This window comes from Excalfactoria chinensis, chromosome 7 (genome assembly GCF_039878825.1).
Source record: "Excalfactoria chinensis isolate bCotChi1 chromosome 7, bCotChi1.hap2, whole genome shotgun sequence".
Lineage (NCBI taxonomy): Eukaryota > Metazoa > Chordata > Aves > Galliformes > Phasianidae > Excalfactoria > Excalfactoria chinensis.
The window spans coordinates 14,882,366-14,910,073 of record NC_092831.1 but is presented as its reverse complement, the minus strand read 5'-3'; the positions used below and the strand labels follow the sequence as shown (position 1 = coordinate 14,910,073).

Genomic DNA, 27,708 nt, shown 5'->3' with positions numbered 1-27,708 from the left:
AACCATTACAAGCTTTGCCATTAGCATTTAAGGCATTTCACTTCAGCGACCTCTGTGTGGGCGTTATCTGATTTCCTACAAAAATGCTTTCTGTGTTAAGGGTCCTTCCTATCTAACACACAGCTTTGTCCCCACGCCCCAACCGTTTGTACTGAAGGAGAAACTGCAGCCCTTAAAGAAAAAAATAAAAATAAAAAAGAAAAGAAAAAAGAAAAGAAAGAAAAGCACGCGAAGCTGCAGCGCCAGCTGGAACAACGAGATCTTGCACAACTGCCGCGCGGAGCTCTGCCGATGCTGGCTTGCTGCGGGCAGTAGCCGTCCCCGAGCCCTGTTGCAAAGCAGCCGCGTGCCCGCGGATTGCAGCGCCTCGAGTCGGGCCGTTGGCGAGCCTCGCTCCCAGCGCTCAGAGCAGCCGCCCCGCCCCGCCCGCAGCCCCACGCCGCGTGCTGCTCCATCATGAAGGTGGGTGAGGGAGAAGCAGGGGTCTGTGCTGCCCGGTTCGGGTGGTGGGCTGCGGTTCTGACGGGTCTTCTCCTTACAGACCTTCCTGAAGTGGCTGCTGGGACTCGTGGGGGTCGCCGTTGTCGTCACGGTGATCGCCGTGCCGCTGGCTCTGCTCACCGGCGGTAAGTCCACGGTGGGGCCGGGAAGGTGGGGTAGTACTGTTGCAGCCGCCGGGGTTCGGTCGGTGTTGAGGGGTTAGCAGCCGTGAAGCTCACCCTTTCGTGGGGAAAAGTTTTGCTGAAAGTTTGTGCGTGAGCGTACTTTAAAACTGGTGCTCCCGAGTCCTCGGAAACTGGGGAGAACTTCGTTAAGGAGCTGCCTCATCTGGGAGGATGGGGGATGTGAGGGGAGAAATTAAAAAATCACTTAATTTCTGTGTAAATTTAGGAACTAGCAGTCATAAGCGTCATCGAATTCAGCACTTTTTTCCCCAAAAATCTGCAAATCAGCAATAAAACGCCAATTGCATGATTTCTAGAGTGTACTGAAGAAGTAAGATTGTATTGTAATTTGCTTTGTCTGCACAACTTCGGGTTTATTAATGTTTGTTGAGTGAGATTATATACAGTGTGCTGTTACAGAGGTCAGAAAAGTAGGAAAAGGTTTGGAATGCGTTTTTGGACTCTGATCAGCTTGTACCTTCCAGGATGATATTGCAACTCTGAATTGTTAATCTAAAACAGCATTAAATCCTCATCCAGCACTGCATTGCTCCCAGCTGGTAGGGCAGAGCAGCAGGTTAATCCTTCTCATTATGTTTTTATGATTAACAGCTGTGCAGTCAGGAGCTACACTGTTCAACACTGTGAGCTCTAAGAAAATAAAAGTACTTTGTAGAGCGGAACTTCGGCAGCCTTATGTTTGTGAAATGGTTGCTCAAAAGCAAGAAGATACATTTGTTGATTTATTTTTCTAAACATAGTAAATGTTTACGTGCACAGGAAGTTCTAGTGTTTATGTCAATTAAAGAGGCAAAATTTGCATCATTGTACTGTTTGCATGGTATAATTTGCATTAAAATATTTTGTAATTCTTCTCAGTAATTAAGAATATTACAAAGTAGGAAATAGATTTTCATATTCCAGGTATCTGAAGTCCAGGTAATCTAAGTTTCTTATTATCTGGGCTAAAGCTTGCATCAGTATCTACTGACTCTTCATTCTGCTAGATTTTTTCTGCTTTTTGCCACTTGTGTAAAAAAAGCAAATTTCTGAGGTGGCTTCAAATTTAAGAAGTTGGGAATTGCAAGCAAAAGAATCTTGACTGCTTATCAGGTGTGTGTATGTATGTATCATAATGTGATACCTAGTCAAAGAATTCAGTACGTGGGACTTAATGCTGCTACTCTGCCTTCTTTCATAGACTGTAGCATGGGAATCCTTTTGCAAGGGCAGTGGCAGCAATTAAGAATTGGTCATTGAGTTTTATAGTTAAAGAAATAAAAAAGAAAATTGAAAAATCACTTCTGCTGCATGAATTACAAAATATTACCAACCCTGGCTTGCCTTGCTTTGTCTATTGTAAAAGAGCTGTGTGAATGCATGTCTTCTTACATGTGGCTTAAATTAATGGATGACTAATGATCTAGAACACCTAGATAATAAAATAAGTATAAAGTAGATACAGAGAGGGAGAAGACCTGTTTTGCAAACTTGAAGTTCTGACTTCTGAAATCAGGCTAGTTATAACATCTGAATAACAATTATAATTATGGCAAGTTCAAGAACTTTGAATTTTTCACTGAAGGGTGCTAAACAAATGTTTTCTGTTGTTCTGTGTATACAGGTGGTGTACTTATAATTAGCTCTTTACATGTGAGAGCACTTAGTCTCTGGCAGTTTGATTGCATTGCCCTTACACCGAAGGTCATGCAAGTCAGCTGAGGTTGTCTTCTGGGTACAGGGACTGGACTGAGTTCAGAATGAAAGGAGGCAAAACTGGGAGGGGGTCCAGCAAATCACATAACTGACTGTGTGAAATCAAAGTCAGCTCTGATAAAAGCAATTGTAATTGCTGCTGCTTCTATTTCATCCCAGTGGTTCAAGTGTTTTGCAGAGAGTGAAAATTATTGTTGACATACTTAGATAGACTGAGTTTGAATTTCTTACTGTTGACCTTCTCTCTGCCATGCTCCTCAATGTACTTCAATTTCATAAGATTTGTTGTCATGCAGAGCAAAATTAGTTAGGTAAATGGGTTTGAGTGCTATAAAAGGACCTGAAATTTTGCCACTAAAGGGGAATTCCGGCCCATTGGCTAGATGATAGGGGTCAGAAGGGAAAGGTTATTTCTGTTTCTTCTCTTGCCCCAGTTTAGCAATGGCAAACACTTCATAATAAATTTGCATGCCTTCAGTGGCTCTTCAGCCAGAACAGTGATGGTACAAAATTCCATTCTTTGTGTTCATAGGGCACTCCAAAAGTAGTGCCTCTTATTTATTTCCATAGAAACTACAACAGATACACAGAGCGCAGTAATGCTCACTGATGGAGTAAATTCTCAGCTACAAAACACCGTTTTTCATCACAATTACCACCATTAGTTATGCATTTTTGCCAACAATGAATGAGAGCCACCTGGAATATGACTTGTCTTTCACGGCAGTGTTGCTACTGTTGAAACATGCCACCCATCACCTCACTGCACTCACATCCACTGTTTGGTCTCCATAAACACCTTTGCTTCATACATACTTTCATGTCAGATGCCATTTTTTCAGACCACCCTTCTGCTACCATCTGTCACACAGCAACAAAATGTAATGGACTGTTGGTGAGAAAGTTCAACCTCTACTGCTATACCACCACCATCTCCCTCTGACACCACAGACCTATATGCTAAAAAAGGAAGAGTTACTCTTGAAGTAACCCCTGTATTTTAACAATCTTACCTCATAGAGTTTAATCCCAAAAGGGACCCAGAATTCAAATTTGAAGTCAGGTGACAAAGGCATCGTTATGTCTTGAGGAGTTCTTTAAGTGGTGAATGTAATCCCAACTGGTCACCTTGTAAGGTATGAGCGTTTATTTCAAAGCGTGGTTTGTCTACTCACACATCATTTCTCCATTTACTTTTGCTTCATCCATTTTATACTTTCTTATTCTATAACTTTCCATACAAAAGGCAGTTCAAAACATCCATTGGCTGTACATTTCTCTAGCAGTGGTTGTCATTATGTCCCTGGAATGCCAAAAGTGGAAGGAAGAGTAGCCAATGCTGAGAGTAGGAGGCAGTGTTGTATTTAGCATACTGCTGCCCTAAGGAACAAGCCACAAACAACCTTATGGTGTGGGGAGAGCTGTACAACAGTCTGGTCAAAAACAGGCTTTTATACTGGAGATTTAACTCCCTGAGGGTGAAATACTGGCAAAGTGAGATGTAAAATAATTGTTAGGTGATAATGTACTTGTCTTCTGTACTGCATTAAAAGTATTGTGCCCATTCTTTTGGTTGGAAAAGCATAGCAGGTTCTGGGAAGGTTAACAACCTTGAGGCACCAGAGAGGACTTGGTGAGTTTGATGCCTGACTGATGAGTTAGGTATTACTAGTGGCTGGGAAAAAGCTAGCACAAATAGAGATAAGGATTATTGGCTGCAAAAGTCCAATGACTTCTTGACATCCTGGATTTCATAATGAAGATCTTTAGGTTTGCTGAGACAGCTTCTTGGTTCAAGGACTCAAAAGAGATGAGGCTGCATATCTTCCTGACAGTTTTGTTAATGTATAACTGAAAAGAAGATGAAATGAAAGTCTCCAAATAGCTCTCAATTGTTCTTTTGGGAATGGTTATATATCAACACTTACCCTGTTTATCCTATCTGTGATCTGTCCTGTGCTAAGCAGATTTGTGACTGGATGGTGTGGAGGAGTATCTATTGCCTGTGTCAACACCTTGCTTGCAACTGAAAAGGATGCTTAAAAATATGAAGGTGTCTGGCTGATATGCAGCTCTCATATTTGAAGACCTATGCCACAAGATGAATGAATCTGGCAGCTGTAATCTGTCCTACTTTTATTGGGAATAGGAAATCTTTTATTATCACAATAAAATTTGGAAGACTTAAGGATGTTTAGGGAGGAAGCAAGAAAATATGAAATGAAATTTTAATCTGTGGATTAAATTGTATCTTTGAAGTAGAATCTCTTTGAGTCTAGGTTAAACAATTTAGGTTTAGATGAGAATCTTATTTTGTGTGTTTTAAAGGGACAAAATATAAAATGCGAATGGTAATTAGTTCTGCTAACTTCAAATTTCCTTATGCAAAATTGTGAGTGAAATTCTCTATAAAGTTGCAAGGGAGATACAGTAGGTTAAATCAGGCCATTGCAAGTATACTGTATGCTTATCTGAACAGTCGTTTAGTTTGAATATGGCTGCTATAACTGTCTTTCTCCATTTTTTGATGCATCCTGCACTGCATTGCAGAATCCATAGTCTCAGTGGTGCATGTGGCTATTCTACTTAGTGAAGACAAAAAGAATGGAAATGTTTTCCTGCTATGTGTCTTTGCCTTTCTCTAGGTGTCACTTTACTGCATGATCTACCTTAATTCAAATGTTGAGTAATGCATAGAAACTGATTTATCAACGGTTGCTATGTCTAGAACACTTATTTCCTTAGTTTGCATGAGTGGCAACTTGGAGAGGGCTACCAAAGCTTTTAACTACAAAGTTAATGATTACCTCTCCCTGGGGAAGTCCCTGCAGCCTCTGGGACAGCTGGGTGAACTGCCCTGGGGTGATGTCACTCTTTTTACCTGCTGGCTTTCTCTTGGATGTCATACATCAGGCTTCTCTTCTGAACATGCAGTAAAGTGTCCACTATTAGTAGCTTTGCAGGTTTCCTTTGCTTTTGAGCTGATTAGATCCCTTCTTGCTCTTTTGTGTTGCATATAGAAATTTAAACAATGCGTTTACCAAAAGTAATTTAAACAGTTTTAACTTGGGGTATGATGATAGCACAAACTTCAGAGAACAGTTAAGTTTTTATTTCCTCTACTCCTTACACCTACTGAAACAAATTCAGGCTTTCTTTTGTGAAGATGATACATGCTTACAAAAAACAAAACAAAAACAAACAAAAAAAAAAACACAACAAAACACAAAAACAACAACAAAAAAATACAAACCAAGAAAGACACTGAAATTGAAAGAATGCTATTTAACAACTTTGTATGAACATTCTTTACATTAATGATTAATAGCCTTCTCCTTAGAATGTTTGACTTAAATTTGTATTGTAGCAGAGGTATTATGACGTACATATTTCCAGTATATCACTATGACAGTGGTGGTAAATATGAATGTGCTGCTCAGGGGAAGAAAAGGGTAGAGAGAAAGAGCTTGTCATTTGGAACTTAGAAAAACAATCCCTGTTGGTGAAGAAAGAAAAATAGGAAAAAACAGAAACGAGAGAGAATTCAGCTTTCACAGCCCCTCTGAGGAATCTGAGAAAAAGAAGCCATTTTGCTAAAATGTGAACATATACTAGCCTACAATCTTCAAAGCCACTAAAATGTTTTTCAGTGTCAACAAGTAATTCATTTTGTAAAAATACAAGCCCACTTGATGCTTTTTTGGGGGAAGGGGGGTAAGGAAGGGTTGTTTTTTGATTGGTTGGTTTATTTTTTTAATGGAGTCTAAATCGAAAGAAGCAAAATGCAGAATGAGAAAGGGGCAGTAAAAATGTAGTGGTAGTGCTTTATCTCACAAACTAAGAAGATATTCCAACTAAAACTTTGATGACTATACCCGTACAGCTTGGCGTATGTTTTCATATTCAGTTACTATGTGGAAGGTGTTGACAGAAAATGAAATTTTAATTTTACACACAGCCAAAAAATCTTAATGGTGGCCTGATTTTTAGTAATGAGACCTCAGCAAAATATGTATGTCACCAGGGGGAAAAAACATTCAGCAGTTTGGAAAAATCCCTAAACCTGTTCATCAGCCACCTGTCTTAAATTGTTCCTCCTTTTCCAAGAGAGAATTTTATTGCTTTCTGAAGCCCCTCTAATTGAAAGTGACACTTACTCAATTAGGAAGGAGAGAAGTGATATTCCCAACTAGACAACTGTGCATGAATATCAAATACACACTTGTTCATAATCCATCAAATTAAATATTCAGTTAATATAGAATAATTAACCTGAGAAGTTAATATTCTTGTGGAAACTTCACGAGCAAAATATCTACTTGTGACACTTTTCAGAATAGTCAAAACTCAGATGGAACTGTGCAAGTAATTGTCTCAATCTTTGTTAGACTAAAAGCTTTGTCTGTTAAGGCTCTTAATTTTCACTATGGCAATGGCTCTCCAGTCTGTACTGTAAATAAGTAACATACTTATTGTTGGGAAATAAAAGTAAAACTATAGTAGCTAATATAAATGTCTTCCTGTCATGTTCCATATGTCACACTTTTTCAACTCACAGAACAATTTCCTGCAGCAATCTTGTGAGGTGGGCTTTTTTTTTTTTTTTTTTTTTTTTTTTGTTCTCACTCACTTGTACTTTTTTTTCTTCTTCAGCATATTAAAAGAGGCTGTCGGCTGTCTGTTTAAAAGACTGGAAAGCTCAGAACTGGTAGTGGCAGGATATTATCCCAACTGATCAGTCAAAACACCTGTGTTGGATTGTTCTGATCAGTTGTTTATATCCTGGATCTATTGATTTGCTGTGCTAGTAACTGGGGGAAAAAAATAGCAATGGAAGCTGAAATAAAAACTGCTTTCCTTCTTGACTGTATAGGTTATATGAGGGTGGTTTTTGGTGTTGGCTTGTTCATTTTAAAAAGGCAGATGGGAATCAGGAAGAGAACTGCACACCTCAATTTCAATATATATGTTTATGTATGTAAATGTGTATAGTACACTGTTGAAACCTTTTAAACCTTGGAAAAAAGTTGCTATGGCACTGCAACCAGTTAAAAATATATATATTTTTGTAGACGTTGACTGTGTCACATGGGAGCCGATGACCAATCTCATAAGTTCATCTGGGTTCAGTTTCACTTAGTCTTTTCATAGTAGATCAGGTACTTGGTTTTAATTTTGCAGTCAAAATACTAATGTCTTAGCAGACTTTACAATACTTCGATAGCTTGGTGAAAAACCAGGTAGCACTGTGATCCTTTTTCTTTATGACTGCTGGATTTTCTATGCTTTCTTCCTGCTGGCAGTTCATAGCTGTTTAGCAAAAGCACATCAATTGCCAGTAGCAAAAGACACTTATCTTAGTAGTCAGGTTAAGAAGCTGTGGTGGAAAATGCAACAGTATCAAAATTTCTCTTCTGTCTCTTGCAGAAAGTACCCCTGAGTCTGATTCACGAAGAACATATACCCTAGAGAATTACTTGAACAATGACTATGTGTACAAAACACATAATTTGCAATGGATTTCAGGTAATTTATTTTTACATATAGCATGCGCATAAAGAAAATGTGCTACGATAAATACACAATACTTAAAGATGACTTATATATCCTGAAACCATGTTAGATAATTAAATACTATTATTACAAAATGGTGTATAGCTCAAAGATTTGTGATTTTTTTTTTTTTTTTTTTTTTTTTTTTTTTCTGTAGATATGCGTTAGTGCTTGTGGCAAACTATGTTCTCCTATTGCTAGAAGTACCCCAAGAGAAAAAGGTGCCAGAAGGTTGAAGCTGTGAGCCCAATTTTTTTTTTTTTTTTTTTAACAGTGCTATAAGCATCCTTTAATTAGAAAAGCTGGAAACAGAATATTGACCAGAATTTTAAATTTTATTTCTTGCTTCGAGAGATAGGGGAGAAAGATGTGAATGATGTGCATTTTGCTTGCTGTTTATTGGCATCTCTCTTGCTCTTTTAGGAAATCAATATCTGCATGAAACACCTAATGGGAACATTCTACGTTTTGATGCTGAAACTGGAACATCCTCAGTAGTCTTGTTAAATACAACAATAGTATGTTGACTTACCTATAATATGTGCAGTCTTAGAGTAAGATTTTATAGTTAATACTTTTTTTTTTCTGCACACTTCTCTGAAATCAGTGCTAAACGTGTTCACTTTGCCTTTTATTGACAGAGCACATATGAGGCGACAACAGCTATATTGTCCTCTGACCAGAGGTTTGCTCTTCTGCAGTACAAGTATGAAAAGGTACAAATTCACTTAATTTTTTAAGAATGAAACCAGGAAGCAAAGGTTTGGAAATAACTGAGCAGGAAGATGCTGTTGCATACAGTAGAGGTTGCAGAGGCTGAAAGAGTGTGAGAGAAATGTTTAGAAGAATAAGATGGATATCTACATGGTAACACTGAAGTCTGAACAGACAGGAGAAAGAGGAGGAGGAGAAGCAGAGAGATTACAGTGGGTGGGGTAGAGGCTTGGAAACAATAAGAGAAGGACTTCAAGGTTCTGTGATCTTCACAGAAGAGAGATGACTGCCCATGGCAGGGACATTGGACTAGGTGAATTTTAAAGTCCTCTCCAACCTAAGCCATTTTATAACTCTACAACTGAGTGAAGAAGCCAAATAAAAACTTAGTGGATGGAAAGATACTGCAGGGGGAGTGAAGCTGGGGATAATCTGGAGAGATAACATAGAAGAGTAGACGGGCATGACACCCAAGTGGTTGTGTGGGTGAGGAGAGCAGATGTATGCATATGCTTGTATATATGTGTTCAGTATGTGTGTATGAGCATATTACATTGACAGCAATGTAGCAGCAGGCCAGAAGTGTTAGGACACATAATTTGAAAACTGAGGTGAATGAAAAGCCCTGTTTGGTTATAGGCTGTCCTCTTGCACACGGCGTTAGCTGAGGTGTCCTTATTTGCTTATCTCAGCAAGTATGTGGAAAAACCCCAGCGTACCTATATCATCTTGGCTTGGTGCTGAATAAAGTAACAAAAGTCAACCCACACGTATGTCAGTTAGCAAGAACCCCTGGTCCTGTGTGCCTCCAGAGGAGAGAACAGAAACCTAATGGAGGTGATTACTTGTCCTGCAGTGTGTGCACTGAGAAGCTAGTAATTTCATTGTTGTTAGTTCCTTCTTGTTTTTATTCCTGGAGAGATCTGCATGTTTTCTTTGTAAAAGGCTCAGTGTGCAAATACTCAAAGGCTGTGTTACTGAGCTCCTTCTACACGTTCTGGCAATGCAATCCAAGAATGCCTGTCACAGTGTTCCAGCTGCAGTCCAGTCACCACAAGTCAGTTACAACTTTTCCACAGTTTTAGCTTCTTTGCTGGTTGCAGTTAGGCCATTTACTTTCTGTCTTTCTAAATTGTTCAGAATTTATTCTTTTATTCTTACATTACTAATGGTGATAAAAAGTCTTACACTTTTCCAGTTACCCTAGACATCCCCTCCTCTTGTGATTTATTGTTCTATAATATTTTATTTGCTGTAGTCATAAGATTTAACTTTAATGCTGAAACAGTCTTTTAACCTTTATGTAGTAGTATGATTGAAAGTTATGTTGTTATTAATCTTAATCACAAGAAAACAGAGTAACAAAATGAATCATGAAAATGTGGACGCTTCTTATATAATAGCCATCTGGTTGTGTAGTACTAAGATATTGTTTTATATCCTCATATCTTCATACAAATCTTCAAGAACTACCATAGAAGGTAACATTATTGTAGCATATCAGCACCATGGGTTAAAACAAACTTCGTCAGCTTCTCATGGTGAGCACATCTAAGCAACTGTATTATTATCATCTTTCTCTCTGTAAGTGCCTGAAGTGACAAAGGCTTCAAGAGGAAGGTTTCTGAGAAATAAGCTTTATTTTTGTGACAATATGGATGAGAATATGAATCCTGGAACTAGAGGAGCTGCTACAGAAACAGTGCTGGAACTTGAGAGCTCTACTAAAAAATAGGATGCCAAGTTAAATAATACACCGTGGAAAAGGAGGCAGAAAACAGTTGTGCCAGTAAGGCAGAAGGAGGAGGATTAACTGTAGATAGCTGTGATAGTCTTGCCATAAAGTTTCAAGAATTTCTGAAAATCTGCAGAATCTCTTGCCTCTGTATCTCTGCCCTTGATGAGTCATTGGCTTCTGGCATAGTAACCAAGTGATGACTCCAGAAGGACAGTGTTTCTTCAATTTTCCTTTAAACCTTAGAAAGAATTACTGCCCTTGTGGGTTCATTGTGTTCATTTATCTCAAGCAAAAGTCTGAGGAGGATTTCAGAAATTTCAGTGGTAACTGAAGCTGTAAGAGATTTGGGTCCTAGTGACATTTTTCTTAATATTAAACTTATTCTCTTGCAGTTGTGGAGGCATTCCTACACAGCTTCATATCACATCTATGATTTCAATACAAGGTTAGTAAATTTTGCACAAGATGCAATTTTGATAGCATTTTGCATCAAAGTGGCATTTTGCTGATTTGTCTTAATTGTATCTTGTTTCTTCTTTTCCAGCTCCATCTTAGATGATGCGCTACTACCTAATGACACGCAATATATATCCTGGTCACCTGTCGGTCACAAACTGGTTAGTAAAGATAATCTAAACTTATACAGTCACTTCTGTACCTGACACAGAGAAGCTCATATTAACTATGTCCTAGGGGCTTGGGGGCTTTCCTACTTCCAGGTAAAATACCTGAACTGTTTCCAAAATGGCTGACCACTGTTGTTGGAAATTCTCAAACAATATAGTCCCAGTATTTTGCACAAGATCTTAGTATTTTTACGGTAGCAAACAGTAGCTCATCTTTTTCAAAGGCTTTTTCATTACAGCTGTCTATGCATTCACCACTGTGATTTTTTTTATCTTTTAATAAGAACAATGAAGTTTTATTTAAGGATGAATATAACAGGGATTAGAGGATCAAAATCATCTTGTGTACTCTTTCACTTTGTCCTTATTTTCCTTTTCTCTTTCCTAATCCATGACAGTTTTGATAGCCACTGCATTTGTAAGGCTGTGTTGAATTTGACCTAAAGAGCAATCACAGTAGTATGTGGCATTTAAGTATTCTTATTCCTTTAGCTTGGTTGAGCCCAGCCACAGAGGTAAAGGATATTGATAAGAAATTGCTGCATCTCAGAGAGAAGCTCTGGAATAAAACTCTGCTACTCAGTCACTAAGAGAAAAAACAAAGACATTTTACTCAGGAACACATTATCTTTGGAGATCTGTTAGCAACACTGAGACTCTCATCAATGTTTTACCAAAATATTCTCAGTTTTCTTTGAGGGACAAATGAGTGAAAAAAACAACTCCTAAAATAAGCTTGTATCTCAAAGAAAAATTAATGGCAAGGTTTTCTTGATGCAATAATAATGTCATTTAAAACAACTGTTCTGAGGGTTGGATTTTTGTTGTTGTTTTTGGTTTTTTTGGCATTTCAGCTTAAATTTAGTTTGTTACTCTGGATTTGTATTAGTAATTCATGTTTAAGTATCAATGGAGTTTGGACAAATGCAAATTTAAAGGACAATTTTTGTCATTGAGAGTAAATGTAAGTAGGTCACTAAAAAGTGGCATAGAGAAGAAACAGGATTTACTCTAAGATTAATCATAATCATATTTTGCAGGCATATGTTTGGAATAATAATATTTATATAAAAGCTTCACCAACAGCAGCACCTGTGCAAATCACTAGCAACGGAGAAGAAAATAAAATCTTCAATGGAATACCAGATTGGGTTTATGAAGGTAAGTACAAGCCCATTTTTCTTTGCATGTTAATGTAAAAACTTGGGAATTTTTATTTTGCTCGTATTAAAATTGTTTTATCTAATTTCTCATACTGAAACATTCACAATTAATGCAGATCTGCATTTTTAGCAGAAGCGTTTATCCTTATCTGGGCTTTATGCCTGGTTAGTGTAGGTATGAAAGAACAGAAATTAGTTGTAGCTTCATACGATAGATCGCAAGCACCAATCTTTCATTTCAGAACTCCAGTAAGCAGTCTGTGCTTTGGTATGTTAACTTCAATTTAAAAAGGATATCTTATTAAAAATTTAATAAGAACATTTCTTCAGATATAAGAGCCAGTTTATCAATTATAACTTAAATGCTTTTGCATCTCTTTCAGAGGAAATGTTTGGCAGCCATTCTGCTCTCTGGTGGTCTCCAAATGGCAATTTTGTGGCATACGCAGCATTTAATGATACAGAAGTTCCTGTTATAGAGTATTCCTTTTATTCTGAAGACACCTTGCAGTATCCTAAGACCATTAGAATCCCTTATCCCAAGGTCTGTGTTATTTATTTAACATGGTTGTTCTGCAGATTCATTAAAGAGTAGTCTCCTTTCATCAGTTTCTGCTAATGAAAATATTGTCTGTCTCTCCTCAACAGCTTGCTGTGATTACTCTTTCTGAAATCAACAGCATCTGGCAATAAGTATTTATTATCTCTAGGGGAAAGCAAAAAAAAAAAAAAAAAAAAAAAAAAAAAAAAAAAAAAAGTTTTTTTCATCACAGAAGTTTTGAGAGATGACAAGTAGATGTTGAGATAAAAAAAGAGCTCCTTAGTAAAGCCATTTGGAATACACACATTGTGTTAGGCTTGTGCACTGTACTGTGCTTGTGTAAAAGGAATCTTCTTCAAACAGTGGGGTAATTCTTAGTTGTTGGATGCTTCCTATGTTGGGAAGAGGAAGAAACTGCTGACATTATTTCTCTGTCCACCCTGAAGCTCTTTTGGTTTTTGCTGCCCGTGAAAACTTCAGTGCATGCAGATCATCTTCCCTCCGAATGACTGTGTGCCCACTGCTCATGGCTTTGTTGGCACTGGGATAAATGGTGTGAATAGCAGATTCCAGAGTGCTGCCAACAGGTTCTTTCAGACATTCCACATTGGGAGGATTAAATGTTTATCCCATGGTTTACCTAAATTTAGCTATTGAAGTTATTTGATGCCACCTGGGATTTTGATTTAGTAGTGTGATACAGCAACAGATTTAAGACACAGTTCAAGTACAAATTACTCTTTGAGTACAATTGCGCTGTACCTCTGAATCACAATATAAATTGCATTCTTATTACTAATCTCTGTAATAAGTTCACTGCTGGAATGCTGGTCATCCCCATTTGCGTTTATGTAATACATAGTCTGAAACCAGGTTAAGCCCGTCTTTTTGTTCACTGTTTTGGTTTATATATTCTGCATTGGACAGACATATATCTGTATCTCCCCCTCTGCTGGTCTGGTCAGCTCAGGAAGATGCTTACATTCTTGCTTTGCTGGGGCAGAACAACTGGTAGAGCCAGCTGACTGCAACCGACAAAGCTGCTTACCTGGAGTAAAAGCCAACCTCTAGTCCCCTTTGTGCTGAATTCAGCTTTCTTTGAGGCAGCTGCACTAGGTCACTCCCTCCCCTGATCTCCATGATCACTGTTGCCTTTGCCTGCCTCTTTGGAGGCTCTGGCATAAAGTCTCACTGGTGGTCACAGTGAGCAGCTGGGCTCACTGCAATAAGCTCAGGGACTGTGCCCTGAGTGTGCCACATGTGAAGAGGCATAGGTGTAAGAGGTGTGGAGTGAACTGCCAATTTAAATAGCACCTTTTATTACAAACCCTTCCTGTTTGGAGTATTGCTTATTTCTGTAGATGGGTGACCTACAGCTACTTTACTGTTAGTATTAGGATTTAGCTAGCTAGATTCATTTCTGTTGAAGTCTTTTGTGAGACAGCAATGTTCCTGCTAGTACCTATCAGTGCTACGTTTAAAAACAATGGGGTCCATGCTGCAGCCACAACTTTGATTACATTATAGGCAGCTGTTACACAGTCAGTTAAGGCAAGGTGTTAGTTTCCATGAAGAATCACTTTTCTTCCTGTTAGCATTGCACTTTATTTGCTCTTTATTTAGTCTTCTCAGGTGTCTGAAGATAGCTGCTTCTACCTGACAGACTGTAATGATTTCTTCATCTATAATTTCAATCTTTTTTTTCCCCAGGAATATTCTCTCTTTGAAATTACAATGAAATGTTTTATTTTAGGCAGGAGCTAAAAATCCAACAGTGCAATTCTTCATTGTGGATATCCAAATGCTTCCTGATTTTAACACTACTGAAATTTCTCCACCCGCAGAAATAAAATCAGGGTAAGAAATTTTGATTAAATGTTTGTGTTTTCTTTTGGTGAGAGTGAGGAGCTTGTGTGTGTGACCACCCTGCCTTCTGTGTATATTGTCCTTTTACCAAGTCAAGCAGCTCTGGTAGCAACAAGATTTACCAAAGAAAATCTGCTCAGAGATTATCCTCCTAGTGATTATATATAGATAGCATATTCCATGTATGTTATATTCAGAATGTGACAAGTTCTTGGCTCATCACTCTCAGTGGAGTCTAACTATGGTGAAGTCATTTCACAGTACAACTTTAATATGAGCAAGTTTTGGTATAATCAAATTAAAATGTATGTATTCCAATTCACTGGGAAGAAGAAGAAGAAAAAAAAAATCTTAATGGAAAGTGAAGATTTAATTTCATTGGAAGCAGACTCCTTGCTAAGGCAAGGTATTGTGGTTGCCTTCTGATTTATACTTAAAATGTTTGTTTTCTTTGGAAATACAGTGAAAACCAGCGCCTCTCAAAGTAATTGAAAAATTGTATTTCTCAAAATGCCACTGGAAATGCACAACATGATATAAATGCATTCCGTAAAGAGCAGCTAAGTGGATTTAAAATGCGTGCATACAGAATTTGGCATCCTAGATCTTGTTTATTTTTTCCATTTTAACAGTATTGTAGCAATTTTATTTATTTATCTGGAGTTTTGCACTTAGGAAGATGTTGGGTATGAATGCACAGGTTATAATGATGAACTTCAGAAAAAAAAAACAACACAGGTCTGTCAGCTTGTGCACAGAACTGCATTTTGTAAGAGAAGACCTAGAAGATATAATTGGAAGTTTGATGGTGTTCCATATCTGTCCTCTCAGCAGTATAACATCTCTGCGTTGAGATATAGAATTTTTTTAATGGATTTTGATCTTTGCCAATTCTGATTTTATTTATCAAGGAAATCTCCCCAAATCTAGAATGGCCCTAATCTGCTGCTTTAATATGGTAGAAAAAACTTGTCACTTATTAGCGTGAGAATGGCCAGCATGAAAGCTATGCAACATTCAGATGCCCTTCTTATCTTCATGGGAATTGGGGACTCTTGCTGGTTAACAGGAGGATGAAGGCATTGGATGCTTCTTGTCTGAAATGGTTTACCCAAAAAATGAGTACTCAGAGTAGAGGAATCTGGATAGTAACTACAGGAATATCCTTTCTAAGCAACAAACGAGGCAGGGCAATGCAGAACTGCTGTAATGTATTTTGGAGTTAATTGCAAATTAATTTGCTTTTCACAGGTTGTTGAGAACTGAAGGTGCATTCTCTGTTTCTGTCATAAATGTATTTGTTAGGCTATAAATGTTCTCCCCTTTATTTATTTGTTTTTTATTTTTAACCCTGTTCATCCTGTCTGACTGGACGATCTGCACCATCTGAAATTCTTAACCTCTCTTACTTGGAAGGAACAAAAGCTGTGGGGCTAATTCCCCTCTAATGAGAAACAAGAAAAACTACTGTTTATTTTTTTCCAAACATGCAACATGCTCTTGCAGAGTTTCATAACTTCAATGGTCTGTTCACATTGAAGCCAGTGACAGCAGTGATGTTCAGCATCCTACCAAATTCCTAGTCAATTATAAATGCAAGAATCTACCTTTTTACAATGTGATTTCTGAACTGCAGTCTGGAAATAAACGCGAAAGGGGCTGGTAACCAGTTGGCATATATTTTTAATCCATCTGCAGTAATTGTAGTTGTCTTTCTTTCTTTTTTCTATCTTTTTCTCTTGTCTCTTTTCCCCTGTTTTATGATTATGAATATATTCACTCTGACAAAACTCCCACACATTTTTGTTAACTAACTTAGGGAAAAAGGGAACATGAACTTGGAACTAAGTCAAATGTGCAAATTTTAGTTAAAAATGTGTACTTGCCTCGGAGGGGAGGTTTATTTTATTTTAGTTCACAAGGCTTCTAGGAGATAGGAGAGATCTAAAATAAGAAAAAAAGGAATGCAACAAATTAAAATGGTTAAAAAAAAAAAGCTACATTTTCTGTGGTGCTTTGTTTCAAAAAAAACCAAAACAAACAAACAAAAAAACAAACAAAAAAACCCCAACAAAACAGCAGAAGAATATTCTAGAAAACTAGTATTTCTTTATTTTTTGGAAACTCCAGTTCTTCATGTCATCTAGTTGGTATTCTAAATATGAAAGTAAAATACTCAAATAGTACTATTTGTTGTAGGTTTGATCTCTCCCTCCATTCTATCTACTAGTAGTACTGAATTGAACGAATAATTGTATCACTCAAATTGCTTAAGAGCAATCAACTTTATGTAACAAAGGAAACAATTCCAAGATATAAGACTCTTAAAACTTAAAGATTTCCTCTAGTTGCATACAGTACATTTTAGACCATGTAGGGACAGTCTGGAGTAGCTAATATTTCATGCACTAGAGGATGGTGATCTGGCTACTAGGGTTTAATTGCAGTCTTCCCAGGAGTGGGTATGTAAAACTATGTAATTCTTTATTGCATGAATGAAATAACCAATGGATTTACAAGTAGCAAAAATAATCAACAACAAAAAGCCACAATTAGATTTGCTTCTGTGGTTATCCTTAAAAGAATGCACTGAAATGACAATAGTCAAATTAGTCTCATTCATTGAATTTGCTGAATGCTGTTTAGTATATTATTACAGAAAGGGATTTCAAATATCTAATGCTACCTCTGGTTTCAGTGATCATTATTTGAGCGCTGTAACATGGGTAACAGATGAAAGGATCTGTCTGCAGTGGCTCAGAAGAATTCAGAATTTTTCAGTCCTCACCATTTGTGACTTTGAAAGTGCAACTGGAAATTGGACGTGTCCACGGGTAAGAAAAATGAAGTGGAAGAGTTGCAATTTTTGATAAATGAGACTGAATAATTGTAGAGTATCTCTGTATAATTTATCTTTGTAGAAGCATAGGCTGATATAAAATAAACATAATTGTTGTGGGATTTTGTTTTATCTTTCGTAGGAAAAACAACTTACGGAAGAAAGTACAACTGGCTGGATTGGCAGAGTGAGTGATTTCTAAAACTGCAACATGTTAAATGACACTGATAATTAAGAAATTTTCTTATGAACTACTTACCAGTTACAATGCTCTTGTGTGCAAGGCTGATCAATTCACTCCCTGCATTTTGTATACGAAGGAAAAATATCTCAAGTGGAGTTGCACAACATCCTCACCCCCCTGTTTTAAACTGTGTGGCTATTGCTTTCTGAACTCCCCAGACTCACAGTCTGGGCTGGAGTCCACATCCTCTGTGGCATGTGCATCATTCACAGCTTGCCAAAAAGCAGAGTGCTTATTCCAGGCTTCTTTTTAATTTTGACCTGTTGCTTAGGTAGCAATAGGTAGGAGAGTGAGGGAGATTCAGAATTCCCTTTGTACTGGGAGAGCTGTCAGCTATGCTGGTTTGGCTGCTCTCCAGTCTTCTTGCCACCTCCAGAATGATCTAGGGAATAAAACATTAGGAAACATGTCCTATACCCTTCAAACTGAAAAGAAGAGATGTAGAGGACAGGAGTCGATTACAGGTTTTCAAATTCTCCCTGATTTTTTTTATTTTTTAATTTTAATTTTTATTTTTAGGAATAAACCATTTCAAGTACTCCTTAGTTTTGTTTTTTAATTCATTTCTATTTTTTTCCCCCACCCAAAATATCTACTGGAGAGAACTGGGGACAGGATGCTTATAACTGACCAGACTAAAATTTTCATACGTGTCTGCCAGACCAATTGCTACCATTTGGATGATGTTTTCCAAGCTGCCTCTCAAATACTTTTGTTCATGGTAGAGAGTAGGCACCTAATGAACTACACAGAAGATCTGGGGGAAGTGAAGCAGAGATGCAAAAGTTCAGACTTGGAGGGAGAAATGAGTTTCAGAGTTTTTATGAGAACACAGAGTACACTTTCCACTCCCGCATTTTCCACACACTGATTATGCTTTAGTCACTAATTCACTTTTGAAGTCAAAAATGAAAGTTTAAAGAAATGCAAAGAGGGAGGCAACAGCAGGGATGAAATCATCCGCAGTATGAAGATGAGAGATCAACCCACCTGCTGTCAAATTTGATATGGAAAGGAAGGCCTTAGCGCTGACACATTTTGCTTCTCTGCAGCAAAGGCTTCACAATTAGACAATGTGATGATCAAGCTGCAGACTTTGTAAACAGTTGTGCAAAATGAGAGGGCAAAATGCGAGTCTGTGCCATTAAACTAGGTTGTTGGTTTTTTTGTTTCTTTTAAAGAGACAGCCCACATCTTAGAGCTGTTGGAAGGGAAATATGATTTCACTATATGGTTTTTGGATTAGAGAAGGGAGCAGAAAGTAGGGATGATTGAAGAGGGGGTAAGAAAGCTATCTTTATACCTTCTTAGTCTTCTACTTAAGGATGATAAAATGACGCCTGACTGATAAGGCATACTTCCAATTATATAAAAGAAAGATATGTATGTGATTCTATGCCTCTCTATATGTATATATATACACATATATTTCATATGTTCTACATACAAACTTGCATAAAATTATATATATATGTGCACAAAATATATACTTTTTTTGCATGTATTCATAGGGGTTTGTTACTTTTTTTTATTTTTATTTTTTTCCAAGTGTAGCGATGAAATTGTTTTTAATCTAAAAATGCTCAGAACTTCACAGCCTGTGTTACTGCAATAAGACATTCAGGTCATGAACTCAGTTAGAACCTGCCAGTTGAGTTGATGAAAAGTCATACTTTGAAAAAGCAAGACTGATAAGGAAAAAGTTAGAAAAATATGTCTGGATATTCTGTGCAAAAATATTGCTAACAAAGAAGGTACAATTACCTGGTGCATGTGTGTGAGGGAGATTAAGTTCTGTCATTGCTTATTTAATGACTGGAGCCCAAGTAGTTTAACTTTCAGTTTCACTTTTCATTGATGCAACAGGTATAATATCTTAGATCATGCCTTGTCTATGGGTTAATTAATGTTCAAATGCTTTTGGTATGTAGAACAGGAATAACTTCTGCTTCACTTGCTCATTTCTCTGTGTTTTTCTCCCTACTGTGTGGAGAACATCCAAAATATGTGCTGTAGAAGGGACCCATTTGTTTCTACCACTACCATTTGATAACTGAATGGATATTCCTTCATGAACATGGCATTCCAGTTAGGTTTTGTTAGACATCTCATAATGACCTATTTACTAGTAAAATCCTCCATAAAAGCAGCCTGTTTTCTTTCAAAGTTCAAAGATTTGTTCACAACTGTGTGTTTTAAAGTAGGGAATTCAAAGACAATGCTTTCAGTGTTTACATTGTCCAAACCAAAGCCACAGTCTATGGTAGAATAAAGCAGTTACTTTAAAGGTAGGTGCATATATTGTTTCATAAAATTGTAGGAAACTAGGAAAACTTAGAGGAATTCAAATTCAAATGAGATAAGGATTGGCCTCTATCATTACCAGAGGGCTAGCACTTAGGAAGTTCTGCCCCCTTTAGGAACAGTGAGATATTTTGAGTGGGTTCACTTTTAAAGTAGTGTCTGCAAGCTCTGCCTAGTAAATCAGTAGGCAAAATATCTCAGTGAAATATTGTTTAAAGTATAGAAGCTTCTGTTTAGAGATATCAGAAACTAAATTTATCATTTTTGTTTTGGAGTTCTGTTGTTTGCTTTAATAGACATCTTTCTCATGTTCAAGTTTCAGCCATCTGTCCCTTATTTTGCCCAAGACAATGCTACCTACTACAAAGTCTTCAGCAACACCGAAGGTTACAAGCATATCCATTACATAAATGGCACCGAGGTAAGTTATTGGACAATAACTGCTGACTTCTTTTCTGCTGGTGATCAAGAACCTTCACATTCTATTTTTTGTCTTGCCTTTTTCTCCTGTCCAGGCTCCAGTACCTATTACTGAAGGAAAATGGGAAGTAATCAGCATAGCAGCTGTAACAAAAAATTTTCTGTAAGTATCATAATTAAGCTGTTGCCTCTTAGAAGTGTCTAAACAGACCAGGGGAGAGAACAAGGAGAAGGTACCATTTAATTCATTAAAAATCTGATCTAAACATGTAAGATAATCCTTTAAATGTTGTATTGTATTGAAAGTACTTTATCAAAACCAGTATGCTTTGCTTTTCTAGGTACTATGTTAGTAATCAAAATGGTGGGGTGCCAGGTGGAAGAAATCTTTACAAGTAAGAAATCTGTTCTGCACTATGAATAAAATACCTGCTAATGAAAATGTAATGCTTTCTCTCGAAATTTCTGTGTCACAGAGTAGGTTGTTCATAGTTTAAGTACCTCCAGTAGTAGGATATTTAATTAAAAACAATTTAGTAATATAATATTCAAAGGAAAAAAAAAAGCAGCACAACAAAAAAATATATAGTATTTTTCTGTAATCTTAGTTATACAGAGGCAAACAAGCAAGATGCCCCTGAAGAAAAACTCTCATGCTTTTACTTTCACTGTGATGATAATTCACGTGTTAACTGAAATTAAAAATTTTAAATCTGCGTGCCTTGCTATTTAAGTCAATAAGAGCTTTACTCTTGAATTTTATCAAATTCCATTTGGTCATCTAATTTAATATATAGGCTTCTGCTCCACATTGTTGTTGTTTGTTGTTTTTTTTTTAAACAATAATCTTTCATCTCTGAAATGAAGCTCGTATACTTTGCAGAATGCTCTTGGAAAGCAGTCCAAAATCTACTCAGTGTGTTAGCTGTGATTTGAATCAAGAAAGATGCCAGTATTATTCTGCTTCCTTCAGCAAAGATGCACAGTATTATCAGCTAAATTGTTTTGGTGAGTACATCCAGAATTAATTGACATAAGTATGACTCACTGTTTAGTTGGGTGGGGAAGTTCACTCTGTCAAGATCTTGATAGGCACTGTGTAACGGCCTTATGTGTTGGCACTGGCAGCAGAAAAACGTACTCCCTTCAAGGCTTAAAAGCATCTCAGAAAAATTACAAGGTTATAAATTATAGTCCTATCCACTAATGGACCTGAAAGGGGCAGCGAACATCCCCGTTCTGTATGCAAATCTGATTTTCCTCAGGAGCTGCCAGCATAATTAGATGGTATTTGTAATATGCTGAAAGTTGTAGTGAGCTGTGGTTTCTTTAGAGAAAATCAAAAGAACAGTAACACTGTATCTTATGGATTAAAATTCTTCATTACAGTTGTGATAAAGAGGATATAGTACCTTGCTTTGGGGCCAGATAGTAGAGAGAAATTTCTCTGTCAATGAGGTGTATGAAGATAGGAAGTTGCTAAGGCCCTCTAGGAGGACTTCTTTTTTCCAGGCTGTTCCTGTAGAGCACTACATGCAGTTGTGCTGCCAAAGGGAATGGGGAGCTCTAACAGTAGAAGGGATCTGTAGGCTCTGGGAATGGCAGGCCATTAGCTAGGTAAAGATAAGTGCCCTATGTAGGAATAAAATTAAGATAGGCAGCACTGTTCAAAGAAGCCAGTGTATGTAATTACATAGTCATACGTTAAGTTCTGGGACTGCAGTCTGACCTATAAGCACTAGATATAAGGGATAAGTGAAGCATAGGGTGGGGATAAACAAAAATCTTTCTAATATTTCCACTTAACTTGAAAAGCATGTACCTCACAGTCACATAGTTTGCCTGCAAGATAATTTGATTATTTATGTGATGCTTCAGTTTGGGCCCCATTAGCTGAAAACTGTATATGCAGAATGGATGAAAATGAATTCTGAGCCTTTGTGATTCACCCAATTCCAATTACTTTTTCAGAGTTGTTTTTTTTGAGATAGCATGCAAACATAAAAGTTTTGTGCTCTGTCAACAGGTCCTGGTCTTCCCTTGTCTACTTTGCACAGAAGTAGTGATGATCAAGGTATGTAATTGTTTTAAAATATAATTTCTGTTAAACCAGGTGTATGCATTGTAAATTTGTTTTAATTCTCATTGCCTGGTATAATAATTAAAAAGTCAGTTTTATCTGAAATTAAATTTATCCTTTATTTTTCCACTATAGTTAACCACAAGGATAGAGTAAGTAGCTCAGTTTGCAGCTATTAATATTATATTTAATATTATCTTACAGTATGCGAAGAGAGTAAGTCATCTATGTCCTATTTACTGGACAATTGCTTGGGATTTGTGAACATCTATTTAGATGGAAAATGTAGAAACTGGCATTCCGGTTTCTAAGTTACTGAGGAAAAATTATGCCAAAAGCATTGACTATGGGAGGAGAAATAAAAACTGTGGTAAACTGAGACTACTAAGTAGGTGGCCATCTTTTCAAAGTGATTCATATTCAGAGAGTAATGGATCTGAAAATAGTGTTTGAGCTTTGACACTCATGATCTGTTATTTAGTCCTCAGGTACTTGGAAAATAATACTGAACTGGAAAATTCATTGAAAGACATTCAAATGCCTTCAAAAAAACTTGGCTCCATTACTGTAGGAGGGTACAGTAAGTTCAAAGATGTTTTACTTTTCTTTCCCACTTCTCCAAGTCCTTCAAGGTCTTCTGTTAACTGAGCATGACAGAAAATATGAGTGTAGAGGATATGTTTGCAGTTATTTGGTGCTTAGAAGCAAGCTGAATATATGACGTGTACGTATATGCGTGTGTATATATATTTGCTGAAATGCACAGGCATTCTGACCTAAAATACTTTTTCCATAGTGTGATGTCTTGAAGCTCTCATAATATGACTTTTTAAGGCTCTACCACCAACCTGAAGAAAACAAACAAACAAAAAAAGTAATAAAGGGAGGTGGAGCAGGCATAACATTCATAAGCATGTTACCTTAAATTCTAAATTCAAGTGGGTCTTAATTGACAGACACAAATTTCTTTGGTTGGAGAAAGCAGGTGCAAGGTGACATACAACTATTATTGAAAACTTTGATAGCCAAGCTGGGAAAGCTTGCAAATTGAAAAGCACTGCAAGATTACCTTTGACTTTCTGCAAGGGATATTTCAGTTGAATAGTCACATTGTTAAAAGCATGTTCATACTCAAGTTTACATAAACCAAATAACAAAATGCTAGAAAACAAATTGGTAAAGCTTTGCTCACAGTGCTTCTTTGAATTTGCACATCCAGGTACAGACAATTCCTTGGAGTGTTCCTAGGCTGAGGAACATCAGATATGTACTAGGCCTACCACTGCCATTCTGTCTGAACTGTTTTTGGTCAAGCCTTTGCTACTGGCTTTTCTATTCATGACAGGCTCCCTCTTGATAAAATGAATATTCTTTACTTTTATTTTACACAATGTATTGATTTCTCTCAGTCCCTGTAACTTTCCGCTGTTACCTTGTTTAATAACAGTCTTTATCTTTGTGTTTTCTGTCTTTTATTTTAGTCACATTTTTACTAGGGCTAAAGATGAAATCTTCCAGGAAAGATGGAGGTTTAAAGATGTTCTTCATGCTATCAATTGTGTATTCGTCTTTTTATTCTTCTTTGTTCTTACTACTTCATCTCATCAGGGTAAAAGCTTCTGGGTAAGGGGATTCTATTTTTAATGTCACAAATAGGAGAAATAAATTCATTTCTGTAGTCCTAATTCAAGTTCCAAGTCTGCTTGCAAATCAGTGTATGTACTTACCAAAGAAATTGACTCCTATGACTGCAAGAATACATAGATGATGCAAAACAAAGAAAAAATATATTTGTAAATGTTTGATTAAGGCTTAGAACTTTTCAGTGTTTTAATGTATTGCATTTTCCTGTCTGGATAGGTTGCTGCAATGCTGGAATACACTCCTCACCATCACTGCAGTACAATCAACCTTTATTGCTTCATGCTTCTTTCACAGTGTTTGTTCTTAATTAATGAGTGAATGGTAAAGCCAGTTAGTTTGCAAAACTTTTATTGTGTGCATTTCAAATATTCTCCTAACATTCTGACAGCTTCTGTAGGAAGGGCAACATGGATGGAACCAGAACAGTGTTGCCTGAGGAAATAGTAGATACTTGGGTATGTTTCTGTGATGCTTTACAAACTGTTCTGTAAAGTTTTCATGGTAGGGTGATAGTATTTAGAATTTCTTTTTTTAGTGTTGGGAGAGAAACTTGAGTACAAAAATATTTTTGAGTTTCTTGTAGAATTCCCCCTGCAGATACTCGCTTTGTTTTACAGGTAAGCTTTATAATGTAGGATAATGTTAGAGGAAAGCATACTGATGCCTCAGATTGTATTATTTTAGGCATTCTAATTTCAGACTCTATTCTAACTTTGCTCTTATTATTTGCTTATCTGGAAACCTTTACATGTGTATGTTAGTACTGTTCAGATGGAACTACTTTTTAAGGGAGTGATTTGAATGTGCCCTTATATGAATTGAAAGGTATATCAAGTTATTTTACTGGAGCACTGACCAAAGTCACTCTCTTCCCTTTTAGACCTGTGGTATCAAATGATATTGCCTCCCCATTTCGATACATCAAGGAAGTACCCTCTGCTCCTTGATGTGTAAGTCTTCAACTAAAGTGGGAATGTTGTGTTAATAATCACCTTTGTGTACTTCAAATACTCTTAATAAGATTGGGAAGCACGTAACTGATGTGTTTTCTAATTACCTCTTGAAGGAGTTTCAATAGAGAATGAAAATAAGAGATTCAGCCCAATTTGTGGTAAATTTTCTGCACCATAAGATGATGTTCTGCTTAATCAGAGCATATTCTTGTGAGTGGCAGTGAAGCAGATGTATTCTGTATCTTATTTAAAAGACAGGATGTTAGTGTTAACTTGCTACATTCTCTGCTCTTAGTTCTTTAGGAATATTTTCAATGAAACTACATTTCAAAATGAAACCTTGAATGAGCCACATATCTGTAATACTGGACTATTTGGATCTTTGTCTCATTTTGCAAAAATATCCATTGTATCAGCCTTCTGTGTTTTGCTCATATGCCAGTCTTGCCACTTAACTATTTTAAGGGATGAGAGAAGATAGTGAGATGAGCCATGTCTGGTCAAGAAAGTCAGGCTGGAAAACAGCCATACAATGTTTAGTTTAGCTCGGTTTGCCTATCCTTCATTTAACATTAAAAAAAAAAATAAAAAAAATCATGAAAGGTTTACTTTTATCTTTATTTTTTGAGACCAGGAAAGGCTGACCAGACCTAATATTCTGGATTTAAGATGTGAGAATTATTTGTATAGTCTTCATCTTTTTCATGTCGTAGATGAAGGCTATTGATTTCAGAGTTAAACCAGAAAAATCATAAGTAAATGGAACAGAAATTGGTAAATCATCACTGGAACTCAGATGACTGGATACGTCAACACAAACGAGGAAGATTTTGATTCAGATTTCAGACAAGCCACTTAAATGATGAAAGCTTCCTATTACAGTAAAAAGCAATAAACCAAAATTCAAATTTCAAAAGATGTCTTGCTTCTAATGTTTAGACAAGCTTGCAGTCTGGGGTCAGTGAGTCATGCTTTTCTTATTCATTCTGTCTAGTTTAAAAGTTTGCCCTTCTTGTGCAAATTCTGTATCAAATGCTATATGAGAAATTGTGGAGAGTAAGTGCTTGAATGCTATGGGTCTTTTCACTCAGGTACGCAGGGCCCTGTAGTCAGAAAGTAGATCATGCCTTCCGGATCAACTGGGCTACGTACCTTGCCAGTACAGAGCAGATCATTGTGGCCAGCTTTGATGGCAGAGGAAGTGGATACCAGGGGGATGAGATCATGCATGCAATAAACCGAAGACTGGGAACCTATGAAGTGGAAGATCAGATATCAGCAGCCAGGTAAGCCACAGTGAAATGGTCAATAACTGTGCCTTCTTTCCTGTGCTTATCTCAAAATTATTGGCAAAAACATGGCTAAATTCCACGTTCATTTTTTACTGTTACTTATATGCCAACTATGATTTTATGCTCAAAAAGAGAGAAGAGTTAATGCTATAGTAAGTTTGCCATATTTCTGATTTTATAGGGATGATAGCTGCCACTTAAGGAAAGCATGCTAATAATAAACTTGTAGTTTAAAGCTTTTCTCCAAGCTTTTTTGCAACTTGATGTTGCAACTGAGACTTACTGGTATGCACTTTGCTTATGTTACTTTCTGCACCATACATCTTTGTCACTTGGTTTGTACTGAAGAATCTCACTGAAGTCAATAACGCTCTCAGAATTACATATGGAATTGAAAAAGTGGCAGAGAAGTGGGATGGGGACAACTTGGGGATCAGACCAAGTTCCAGCAAACAGTACAGATGTCAGCGGATGTGACTTAAGAGTTTTTGCAGACCTTTCAGGATCTGTCATAAGGAGTCACTGCTGTGCAGTGGGACATGATTATTCACAGAAGAGAAAGAGGCCAACAAGATGAAAACTAGGCACATCTGTACTATGGCAGATACCTGCAATCCATTCAGTGTTCAATTATTCTGTTTGCTTTTAGAACGTTTTCTGAAATGAGCTTTGTTGATGAGGACAGAATAGCTATTTGGGGTTGGGTAAGTACTCAAACTTGCTTGGCTGGCTTACTTAATTGTAACAACTAGTTGTTGTACTGCCTCGTGTGGGTGTGATGTATTTGAGTATCAAATATGAAGCACTTGTGGTGTAGCAGCACAATCCAATATCTTGAACTGATGAAGTATGTCATGCAGTTGCCTGTATGCATGAGGCATTCATTGAAAAAGATGGAAGGTTTAGGCTAGAGTTTAGGAAAAAGTTTTTCACACAGAGGGTGGTGGTACACTGGAACAGGTTGCCCAGGGGAATCATGGATGTCCCATTCCCGGAGGCATTCAAGGCCAGACTGGATGTGACTCTGGGCGGCCTGTATATGGCAGGAGGGTTGAAACTAAATGATCACTGTGGTCCTTTTCAACCCAGGCCATTCTATGATTCTATGATTAAAAAATAAAATAAAAATTATCCCAATGTATTGAATGATCTCTTGATCTTTATTGGATGACTCTAGATTAAAAAAATAATAATAATGTAAGGCTGCATGGTATGCTTGTAGCGTTTTCCACTAGCAGCCTGAAAATGCCTAAATGTACTGTTTGGCTATGAATATTTTATTTCACACTAGATTTGGTAGCTATTTGATTTGAGCTATTTAAACACTTCTCAATCTTAGGCTGCCGTTTC

At 37.1% G+C, this 27,708-nt stretch overlaps 1 protein-coding gene across 1 annotated transcript in view; it reads left to right on the top strand.

Moving 5' to 3' along the window:
* Window positions 1-261: 261 nt before the first annotated feature.
* LOC140254666 (dipeptidyl peptidase 4-like) overlaps window positions 262-27,708 on the top strand; it is a 38,485-nt gene continuing 11,038 nt past the window's right edge. The window contains exons 1-21 of the mRNA XM_072341461.1: window positions 262-462; window positions 542-626; window positions 7,809-7,907; window positions 8,358-8,452; window positions 8,576-8,650; window positions 10,779-10,831; window positions 10,931-11,003; window positions 12,053-12,173; window positions 12,559-12,719; window positions 14,470-14,573; window positions 17,281-17,416; window positions 17,564-17,608; window positions 20,286-20,390; window positions 20,485-20,552; window positions 20,731-20,784; window positions 21,273-21,397; window positions 22,416-22,463; window positions 22,951-23,049; window positions 24,994-25,063; window positions 26,158-26,352; window positions 27,008-27,062. Of these exons, the coding sequence (XP_072197562.1) occupies window positions 457-462; window positions 542-626; window positions 7,809-7,907; window positions 8,358-8,452; window positions 8,576-8,650; window positions 10,779-10,831; window positions 10,931-11,003; window positions 12,053-12,173; window positions 12,559-12,719; window positions 14,470-14,573; window positions 17,281-17,416; window positions 17,564-17,608; window positions 20,286-20,390; window positions 20,485-20,552; window positions 20,731-20,784; window positions 21,273-21,397; window positions 22,416-22,463; window positions 22,951-23,049; window positions 24,994-25,063; window positions 26,158-26,352; window positions 27,008-27,062 (1,872 nt within the window). The 5' untranslated portion in view covers window positions 262-456. The remainder of the gene's footprint in view (window positions 463-541; window positions 627-7,808; window positions 7,908-8,357; window positions 8,453-8,575; window positions 8,651-10,778; window positions 10,832-10,930; window positions 11,004-12,052; window positions 12,174-12,558; window positions 12,720-14,469; window positions 14,574-17,280; window positions 17,417-17,563; window positions 17,609-20,285; window positions 20,391-20,484; window positions 20,553-20,730; window positions 20,785-21,272; window positions 21,398-22,415; window positions 22,464-22,950; window positions 23,050-24,993; window positions 25,064-26,157; window positions 26,353-27,007; window positions 27,063-27,708) is intronic.